At 44.1% G+C, this 11,492-nt stretch overlaps 1 protein-coding gene across 1 annotated transcript in view; it reads right to left on the reverse strand.

Moving 5' to 3' along the window:
* The window catches only part of LOC134909487 (probable cation-transporting ATPase 13A4), a 230,513-nt gene extending 220,052 nt beyond the window's left edge, over positions 1-10,461 (reverse strand). The window contains exons 1-2 of the mRNA XM_063916411.1: positions 10,263-10,461; positions 5,273-5,446 (exon numbers count right to left, since the gene is read on the reverse strand). Coding sequence (XP_063772481.1) covers positions 5,273-5,446; positions 10,263-10,325 — 237 coding nt within the window. The 5' untranslated portion in view covers positions 10,326-10,461. The remainder of the gene's footprint in view (positions 1-5,272; positions 5,447-10,262) is intronic.
* Positions 10,462-11,492: the final 1,031 nt, after the last annotated feature.

Here is an 11,492-nt window from a genome sequence, read left to right on the forward strand (position 1 = left end):
GCGAGAATCCGACAGCGGGATGATGACGTTCAGGCGCGCTCGGGTTAACCGAGCCATACGGGAGAATCCGAGTATGCCTCGGACCCGTGTAAAATGGGTGAAGTTCGGGGTGGTTCGGTTTCCGAGGAACCGAACCCGCTCATCACTAGTTTGTACAGCTGCTCTGTCGCTTAGTAAACCAGCAAGCTCGCTGCAGACTTTGGCCTAAAGTGCATGAAAACAACACTGTGAGCAGTAAGGTGGTCAAATTAAGTGTAAATGACTGGGAATTAATGCTATTGATGTTAATACTCTTGGGATGAAAAAAAGGCCCAAATTAAGTGATTTTAGCTTTTTTTTTGTACATTTAAATTAAAAAAAACCCAAAGCCAGTCACGGCGATATGGCAAATCCAAATCCAAAGCTGGGCGATGAATTAGAACCAATTCCAAAGCAGGCAAAAATGGCCTGGCGCACATCTCTATTAGAAATTATGTCTGCCTCGGGTGCAGTTTTGCAGCATGTGAGCAATGAAAATTTTCCGCTCTTAGGATCATTTTCAAGGAAGTGCAATGTGAGAGAACCATTTTGGTTTATAAACAGGGAAATTATAGACATTCATCTTAGCCCTCATTTTTACACTCATTTGCAAATATACAGATGCAGCCATGTTCTTTTTTTTTTGCGATGCGGCATGCTGCATTGCGTGCCAGTCTGCCACTATTTGCAGAGGGCATTTGCTCCATTAATTCCCAACTGAAAATATAAATGCAGTGTTTGCTATTGACTAGACTACATAATATTCTTTGGTGTTGGTCTTTGACTGACTAGATGTACATGTAACTCACTTGTGTCCCTACGGTATTCCTATCTGTAGGACTTTACTTCCCCCCCCCCCCCCCCTCCCTTCCCCACCCACACTTGCTTATCTGTTACCTACAGTACTTGGCTGTTGTATAGCAAACCAAAGACAAATTCCTAGTATACGCAAGCATACCTGGCCAGTAAAGCGGAGTCTGATTCTGATTAAAAAATGCAAATATGTTATAATGCAACCAACTATTAAATAGTAATTGTATATTCTAAAGAGAGTGTCAAGATTCTTTCATTTGTGTACTGACGTCACGTAGCCGCCGCGGCCTCCCCCCTTCCCCCCTTACTGTCCAGGCATGACTGCGTTGTCCGGACCACGCCCCCAAAACGGTGGCCTAACGCCGCCGGCCCGCTCCCCCTCCCGCCCAGCAACCGCCTCTGCTTGTCTATCAGGCAGAGGCGATCGCTGGGCTGAGATGGCCATCAGCTCTCAGGCATGCACATGTGCACTGCAGCGCATGCGCAGTTCAGACCTGATCATAGGAAATATGGGCAGATTATTGAGAATACACACACTGCTCAATATCTGGCGATTGTGGCTGAGATTTTTGGTTTGGGATGACAGATCGCAAAGTCGATCGCTCGTGTGTGTGTGTGGGCAAGATTATCGGCGAAACGCCGAAATGATCCTTTATACAGACTGTACAATAAATTTGGCCGAGAACCCAATTACTGGCAAATCGGCCCAATAATTGTATTATGTGTGTCTAGCTTAAGACTGTGTTACTACTGCAGCACTTTCCCCAGGATTATTTTGCACCTGTGCAGACTCCAGATTGCAGCAGTGATCACAGACTAGCTGGTAACTACTTGTGTGCTTGTTTGCAGAGGTTATACAAGCTCTCCTGTGTGCAGTACTGTGAGGCTGTCACTGTCATCGCTGCCCCCCTATGCTCCCCAGCATGTACCCAATGAAGTTGCCACCATTCTAAGCACTGGATGCCACCATCTTTGTTCATGTCACGTGTCTGCAGGAGCACCAATGGAGTAGGAAGGAAGTTGCATCACTGGTGAACAGCCAATCAACTGAGACCCAGTGGTATAAAGATCGTTAAGTGGCACTACCTGTTGTCGGTGCTTGTTGTTGATAACCTTCCGAGACCTACCTCTCTCTCTCTAACATTCAGCTCTTTTACTTCAGTGCCCGTCACCCACCAGTGATCCTGCATAATGGTACTGCAACATCCCAGTGCTCCTGCTTATGTGGTACTGGATCATCCCAGTATTTCTGAATAGCTAGTACTGCAACATCCTAGTGCTCCTGTTTACCTGGTCCTGCATCATCACAGTAATCCTGCATAGCAGGTCCTTCTCCGTACTTCAGCATCAAAGTCTAAGTAGCCGGTACTGTGCCACATCCCGGCAATCCTGCATAGCTGGTCCTGCTTCGCCTTCCAGTATCAAAGTCTAAGTAGCTGGTCATAACCAAGCAATCCCATATCGCTGGTACTGCTCCGTATCCCAGCATCAGAGTTTAAGTAGCTGGTTGTAACCAGTCACTCTGGGATGGCTGGTGCTGTTCCGCATCCCAGCTTCTAGGTCTAAGTCGCTGGTTGTGATCCAAAAATCCTGTGTAACTGGTCTGGTTCTACATCCCAGCATCAATTAATTACTGAGCCACTTCATCTCTCTTCACTCTCCTATTCTGCACAAGGAGAAATCACATTTCTCTTCCCAAACTTCCACGCTCCACACCAACACCTAGTCCCGTTCCACAAATCGGACCAAACCTGACAGAGTTTGGAAAAACTGCACCTTTTACGGTGACCTAATTAATGTGTTTGCACTCAACACAAAGTCATCAATTGCAGAAGGAAAGACAGTTTCATCTTGACCATAAGAGGCAGTTGTGGAATAGTGCATTGCCGAGCACCAGAGAACAATTTGAATAATGACCAGAATTGCCAGTTTTATCGGCCCAGCAATGCCAGGTCATCCCAAAATGATAAGATGATAAAATGATAAATTCTCTGGTGTCAAAATCATCTTAACAGGTCGCCGGTCACCTGCTCCACTCTCCATCAGGCAGCGTCCATCCTCATCCTGCCTTTTTTTGTTGACTGCCCTGTGTCACTCTATATGGAGGGTGAGCGGCTGTCTCACTGATTTATACAGACAGGTGCAGAATTCAAATCAAGCCAGCATATGTAAGCTCATTCTGAGCACTGATCTGTGAGAGAGTATTAGATTGTCACTCTAGCACCAGCGTTGCCTTTATTGCAATTTGCTTTTAATGTGCACTAGACCCATGCTTATTCCTGACTCAGTTACTGTGCCCCTGACTCCTGCTAGTTATTTCTTTAATTAAGTGTTCTGTTGCTCTGACCACTTGCCTGCTCACTGTCCCGTTTCTCTGACCACTTGCCTGCTCACTGTCCCGTTGCTCTGACCACTTGCCTGCTCACTGTCCCGTTGCTCTGACCACTTGCCTGCTCACTGTCCCGTTGCTCTGACCACTTGCCTGCTCACTGTCCCGTTGCTCTGACCACTTGCCTCCTGCTTACTGTCCCATTGCTCTGACCACTTGCCTGCTTACTGTTCTGTTGCTCAGACCACTTGCCTGCTTACTGTCCTGTTACTCAGACCACTTGCCTGCTTACTGTCCCATTGCTCTGACAACTTGCATGTTTACTGTCCCGTTACTCTGACAACTTGCCAGCTTACTGTCCTGAACCATTCCATGTTTTCCTGACCTCTTGCTATGCTCACGTTTCTGTACCATGCTGCTAGTACAGTACCTTGCTACTGTACTCCCAGCGAGTCATGTTAAAGGGGACAGTTACAGTGCTGTACTCTGCAGTAAAACCTAACCCACCTTGTGGCAACCTCTGTGTGAAGACTGCGTGTTCTGTTAGCTATTGAGCCATGACACGGTAGCACCAACCTCTAAACAGCTACAAAAAATATCCTAATATCGAGCCCAAGTTCAGACACCTGGATCAAATATTTGCATCAAGTCCTCTATTAATGATATCGACAAAGGTAATTATTAAGGCTAAACTGGCAATAATCACAGTGGTTTTCTATTTGGTCTTCCTCCGTCTCAACACAACAAATGGATAGACATCAATTTTCAGGTTTCTAACCATGTAACTAAGGTAACAGTGATGAAAAGTTATGTAAGTGCAAACCATGATATGTACAAAAGCAGTAAGTATAAATTGCTGTATTGCTACACATATAGAAGTTTGTTTTTATTTTGCCTTAATTCACTTCTAGTGTGTATATCTATTACTAAACCAACAGGTCATGCTTAGCTTCTTTGACCTGGGGCCGTGCCAGAGAACATGGGAGGGGCAGGGTGATCCTTTTGGGAGGTGCAGGGTGACGAGTCATCACAATACCACCCAACTGTGCAATGCTGCTGTTTGCCACGGTAACTTGATTCACTGAGAATTGCATCATCAGTTCCCCCAGGCCAGCCACTTCTCTGGGGTGACCTACTCTTCCGGTGTCTGGGAGAGCTCCATAAAAGTATTCAATAGATATTACTGAGCCACTAGTTGCAATCTAAGATCAATTTACATTTAATACATAATATACTGTAAAGTTATATTATCATATCCACGTGTACTCATAAATCATTCATTCTAATAAGACCTAAGCTCTACAGCAGGGGTGGGGAACCTCCGGCCCGCGGGCCGTATAAGGCCCGCAAAGTCTGTTGTTCCGGCCCACACGCTGCTGCAGGTCAGCGAGACATGCCACCCCTCAGTCCAGCAGCGGCGTGTCTCAGCTGCCAGGGCAGGGAGGAGAGCGCAGCTATATCTGGCGGCAGCGGCAGGTCGTATCTCAAATCAACCGCTGGTTCATGAGCCAATCAGAGCTCGCGGACCGGCAGGCAATCAAGAGCTGCCGCTGCCAGTCCGCAAGCTTTGATTGGCTCACGAACCAACATAGCTGCGGTCTCCTCCCTGCCCTGACCCCCGAGACACTCCACTGCCGGATGGAGCACTAAGGGGCAGGAGAGGCGCACACTGCGCTCTCCTCCCCTTCCCTGACACACAGCAGCAGCAGCGATGAGCAGCACAGTGGGGTGGGGGGGGGGGCATGTGTGGGGCAATGTGTACCTGGCACTGTGGGGGAATTTGTGTACCTGCCACTGCACTGACATATGTGTATCTGGCACTGCACTATTGGGGGCATATGTGTATCACGTCCATTTTAATTGGCTACACCCATTTTATGGCGCACGCACCCAGTACCACTAAGGGGCATAACTACTGGGGGGCAGGGTCATTTTTAAGTTGATAATTTTTGTATGGCCCCCGAAGGATGTTATAAATATCCAAATGGCCCTTGGTAGAAAAAAGGTTCCCCACCCCTGCTCTACAGGCTAAGCTTATTATTGTTTTTCCTCTCTCTTTCATTTTAAATAAGGCTGCTTAGTAAATTTGAAAACATAATTCGGAAAACTCACTGTGGTTCTGAGCAACACAACATCGGCTTCTCGTAGCGAACAGGGAACACAATTTGCCCACACATGCCACTCTGGTTTCCAGTAGAATATAAGCAACAGGAATCCAAGGGTGAATATATATCCAAAAATGCAAAAAACTTTACGGCAGGTGCTTGTCCTGTATCCAAAGATGTCCTATAAAAAAAATAAAAAAAATAAAGATATGCCTGTGAGTACAGTAATTTCTGACATTTGCAAATATGTCTTAAAATTATACTTTGCATTCAACAGTATCATTATTGGATTTCCTGGTAATTTTTAGGCAATATACACTGAAATATATGGTCAACTTTCCAATATCACAATATTTATGAGTACAATAAGATAAATCTCATACACGGGGTCCAAGACACAGTTTCTGTGTGAAAACAAGTTGTGTAGATTTGTAAATATCTGTAGTCCCTCTAGACAGTCTCAAAAGAATACCAACTGAGGAAGGCACAAAGGTGATACTTATTAGAGATACCCGTTACACTCTCAGAAGATTGCTAACATAGTTTGATTTCTTTATGCAAGGCCTGGCAAACCATTGGCTCTCCAGCTGTTGTGAAACTGCAAGTACCAGCATGTCCAGCCACAGTTTTGCCAATAGGAAATGCTAAAACTGTGGCAGGGCATGCTGGGATTTGCAGTTTCACAACAACTGAGAGCCACAGGTTGGCAAGCCTGCTCCGTACTATTCATTTATTATATACAATTATATGTAATTAAAATTGTACTTGTGCTCTTTCCCATTCCTTACCTATTTGCGACACATTACTTCAGCTCATTTTTCTACACATATCCATTTGGGATGCAGTCAAAATGCCGGCAGTCGAGATCCCGGCGTTCTGGAGACTGATGCCAGAATCCCGACAGCCGGCATTTTGCCGACGGCCAGCATCCCGACACCAACCCCTAATTAACATTCGGTTGGTGGGTCCACGCCACCGATTGAGTGGTAATAGAACCTGTAGCAAGCAAGGCACGCCACTGTGCCCGAGCAATTTTGTGCGAATTGGGGTTGATTTCAGCCCGCGAAAGGTGCAAGATCAGGTGCCATTGCCAGCGTTGAAACACCGCGGCAATGGCACATCGCACCCTTCCCAGTTAATTGGATCAACCCCTCAATTTCCAATACTTCCATTTCTATTCTGACACTTATCTTATTCGACCCTCTCCAAACTCTTTCACAATGGTCCTATTCTACTGCTTACTCACACTATCTTTACCAGTAAAAAGATTTTCTGCAACCCCTCTCCTAGTAGTCTCACCTCTTGCACCTCAACATTTCAGTGTCTCCATAACCATAGAGATGATCCCAAACTCTGGCTCAATAACAACACAGACACCAGTCTAAAAAGGCATCAAGATACCACATATAGGGGTATATTCAATTAGGGTCGGCTCTATTCCGACATGCATTTGTCGGAATGGATCCGACAACTCTATTCGATCTCATCTCAATTCGACTTTTAAAAAGTCGAATTGAGATGAGGGACCCAGAGGAGGAAAGGGGAGACCAGTGGGGACAGCCGCGGGCAGACGGAGGAGAGCAGAGTTACAGTAGCGCTGCAGAAGGACGTCTCACAGCCTCCTGACCTCACGGCAGTGTCCACCCGGCTCCAGCAAGCGTGACCTCACTTGCTTGAGCCAGGTGGAATCTGTCGTGAGCAGCACGGCTGTGAGACATTCTGCTGCAGCGCTGTGCTGTAACGCTGCTCTACCCTGTATGCCCGCGGCTCCCCCTTCTCCCCCTCTGGGTCCCACATCTCAGTCCGACATTTTTCTATATCAGACTGAGATGGTCGAAAAGTGGGCCAAAACCTGTCGTTTTTGGCCACATTTTCGACACAAGCACGTGGATCGGCAGCTGTTCCACCGATCCACGTGCTTTTCGACAAGTCGAATTCCTCGACTTGACGAATATATTGAATAGGTTGGAACCCCTTCCGACCTAAAAGTTGAAAACTGCCGTCTTTTCAACAGATGGCAGCTTTCGACGTCAATTGAATATACCCCATAGCGCTCTATGGTGAAAAATACCCTGCATGGTCATAAATACTCCTCTAAAATGCACCCATTCATGAACAAGTATTGCCTTCTTATGTCACTTTCAGACATGTGACCAGGGAATTTGACGGGTCTAGCAAACTGGAAAAATCCCGGGACTCAGCGAAATGACTCTGGTCGGGAGTAGGGTCGTGCAGTGTCAGACTGGGGCATGTAGGGCCCACCGGGGGAATGCAGTGGTAGGGGCCCATGTTTAGGGGGTGTGGCTTGCCACATCATTGGTTTGACTAACCATTAGAGAGTGCAACATCTGGGCCCCTTCATAAATATATATAGTAAATTCAGCTGCTGTATACATGATAATGTACCAGATTAATAGCAACACACTGTAGAAAATACACCATAGTCCAGTATAAGGTAACATATGTGTAATTCCAGTGCACAGTCTGGAACCTGATCCTTAGAGCAGGAGGTGGGCCCCCAGGCAGTTGGGCCCATCGGTGGTTTCCCCTGTACCCCTGTGGGCCAGTCCAAGCTTGGGGTCGTGGACCTGGGTCTTGGACCCAGGTGGTTTCCTTTCACACATGCAAAAACCTGGTATAGACTGCATGTGTAAAAGGTTTTGTGAGAAACCAACAGGCTAACGAGTAAAAGAATGAGTTTGTCTTTCATTTGTCTAGTGACACTAAGCCAATTAAAGCTAATGTTTGATTGTTGTGGCTCACTATAAATTCACAGCTTTCAATAATACCAGTAAATAAACTACAACCTGTGCAAAACAATTGCTTCGGTTTTTCCTAAATCTTTGTACTGCCCCAATCTCATACCTCCAGAGGACTGCCGATCTGTCCATTGCCAGTAAATCATACCGAATCCCTCCCAACAGGACACCGGACTTCCCTCTTAAATTAAGATTTCTATCTCCTGTGCTGAAACACTTTTATTATCCATTAACCTGTTCAACACAGGTGCCGGCAATCATACATTAAGAGGAAAGTTCAGGAGCAGAGCATTGTGTCCCTCCTGGAGAGGGTCATGTTGGGAGGTACGTATGCAATCTTTCCTTAGGAGTTGGCAGACAATTGAAAGTCTATGATAATACACGAGTAATTTGGGATTACTCATCAAATATAATTAGACTTACCATACTACTATCCAATTAACTAGTACACTCGTTACACAGGTTCTGTGGCTGGCTTAATTGAAGCCAACTTTTCACCTGGTTTTAATCAGCCATAGAACCTGTGTAATTCATCGCCTAGATATAATTCCTTTCACTATGGTGGTCATTAGGACAAACTTTATCCACGTCAGCGGAGTGACAAATATAGTGCACGTTTATACACGGTGTCTGAACAGTATCTATAGTTTTCTGCTTCATTCCCTACATTTGCCTAAGGCAGCTATTACTCAGACAACCAACGATTTAGTGTAGCTGTTCCCAAAGGCTGAAATTAGGAGTCAGTGTCTACAGGTCCAGGAAAGGGCCATTGCTGAAAACAAATCTGGGAATAATAAAAGATGTTTCAATACTGGGTCAATCTGTATATTACTTTAATGAACATTTCAAACTGAGCATGTCTTCATTTTACTCTACATACATTTTGATGAACATTTGTTTAAATTATGCCCAACTAGCTAGAAGAAAAATGTTTGAACAAAGAAATGCAATAAAAAAAGTGATACTTTATATTCCAATGCTTTACTAGCTGCAAAGATTTTACAGTAGCATGTATTGTTGTGAATTAGTGCATATCATGTTGCTTAGAAAACAACATCTACATTAGTTTACTCCATAAATGCATGCTAATATGTTTACCTGACTCATTCTACTTGAGACATATTTGTCTTAGTCAGAATTTAGCAATGAGTACAACATAATTGAATCTAAGTTAGGGGACAGGTCTAGAGGGCACTTTAGAACATCTTGATTTTCTCACTAGGAAACTGTTGTGTTCTAAACACAGGATAAACCGATAATTTCACTCACATAGAAGTGAATAAGGAACTCTATGTTTTAGTCACATCCAAGCAATTCTACGGTCAAAACAATGCCTGCAGTGCTTTAGGTTAACTTAGGAATCATTATGACGTGATCAGGAACAGACTTCGCCATTCACTTCCACGTTACACTGAGGGATTGTATATCATTGTATTCTCTTCAGATCACTTTCCCTGGTCAGAAAATCACTACATTTTAAAACGCTTATGCTGTATGAGACTAAATCCGACTGTAATGGGTCAGGATGAGGCCTGACAAGAAATAAAAGTTTTACAGATATATAGAGGAGTAGAACAGTGTTGAGTTGCTGCCAAAAAAAAACATAACAGGTGTGTTTAACCACTGCCAGAATAAAATAGTTATGGTGACTGCAGAGACAGATCATCCTAAACTGGTCTAGTGTGTTTCTGAACAGGTAAACAGCAGTAAAGTGACTAAAACAAAAACTCAAATTTGGTTTTAAGTGTAAGTACAAAGTCTACTCCAAAAATGCTGTTTCTATAGCAATGGCTAATAGGTTTAAATACTTAATAAAACCAAGGTTTTCATACCACTAACAAACACTACACTGTAGGTCAAGCACGAAATATCTGAATGACCTTATCCCAGCTTTCACATTTCCTCACAACAAGCAAGAACAGGCTCTTTCCATCCTCACTCCTCAAGTGGACCTAATGACTACATCCTCGCAGGGAGTGCTAGGGTCAGAGTGCCCAGTGGTGAGTCAATATATTTAAAAACATACTGTACAGAATTAGTTAAAAAGCTATTAAGATATTGCAGGCATTTGATGAGAAAAAAAAGTTTAAAGTCTCTTAAAGAGATCAGCATAATATGCAAGTGAATGTAACATTATACCATACTTTAAGTTACGGCTACATCTACACTTGCTTTTTGCATTTTTTATTGCAAACAAATATATTTATATATCAAACGTAATAAACACTTCTAACTTACCATCTCATTTTCTTCCCCTTGATTAAGCAAAGCTTGGCGTTCATTCTTCAGTATTTCACCCATAAATCCTAGGAGAGTTTTCCTATTGTGCACTTGGAAAACCACTCTTACACAGATTTGAAATTCTTACACACCTTGTTGAATAATAGTGAGAAGCAGATGCACATTTTTCCTGTGAAAGCACTGCATGCTGGCTCCACCTTCTAGATCAGCCAGGTGATGTAACCCTTTACACGTCAGGTAATTTTGTGACAAATATATGACACTGTATGTACATATTAAACTGCATAAAATGCCAAACCAGCTAACATAACCACTCCTTTTAAAACATAATGCCATCCTTATGTACTATATCTAAAAAAAAAGCCAATATTTGCCCAATAAATGACTGCTGCGATTATTAATACATTGGTCCCATATATCTTTTAAAAATATGGACAGCCCTTAAAACTCATACCACAGTAACAGGAGATGAGTGAAGTTCTCATAGTTGCTCTGAAAAATATTTATAGACAGACATTTAATCTGACAGCCTGACACCCAGAATATATTGTGGCCATACACTGCAAAATATATCACAGTGTATATGGCACGATATCTGGGTTTCTTCACAGGGGAGGAGACATTTCCCCATATCTCCCATGTGAAGGGAAAGGGGAAATGTCAGTCGCTCCTGCTAGGGCAGCATACAGTGTACACTGCACGATGCGGCCAACTTGCAACTTCAAAATTATCTCATCTATCAGACATACCAGACACTTCAGCAAGTAGTACAGACCAATATTTTGAGACTGGTTATGCAAATACACTGTACAATTATCTATTGTAGACTGTAAACATAGGTTTGCGCAAACACCGATACGGGGGTGCCACTCTGGACTTCTCCCCCTCTGCTGCATTATGGTCTAATCTCCCCCTCCCCGTTCAGGACATAGACTGATCACCTGGGTGGCCCAGGCAAGCAGACATATGTCCAAGAGCAAGGGGTGGAGGAGATAGTCCAATACCCAGAGGAGGGGGGAAGTCCGGAGCGGCACCCCCGTGTCGGCATCTGCGCATGCCTATGACTGTACAGTAAATCTTAGGAAATACAAATTATCCAGTACAGTGTGAAATGGGTTATTAGCTCTAAACTAAAAAGGTCTACAGTCAATAGGTCTACCACTAATGGTCGATATGCATTAGGTTGACAGGGTCAAAAGGTCGACACAAAAAAGGTCAACAGCGTCA

This window comes from Pseudophryne corroboree, chromosome 4 (assembly GCF_028390025.1).
Source record: "Pseudophryne corroboree isolate aPseCor3 chromosome 4, aPseCor3.hap2, whole genome shotgun sequence".
Classification (NCBI taxonomy): Eukaryota; Metazoa; Chordata; class Amphibia; order Anura; family Myobatrachidae; genus Pseudophryne; species Pseudophryne corroboree.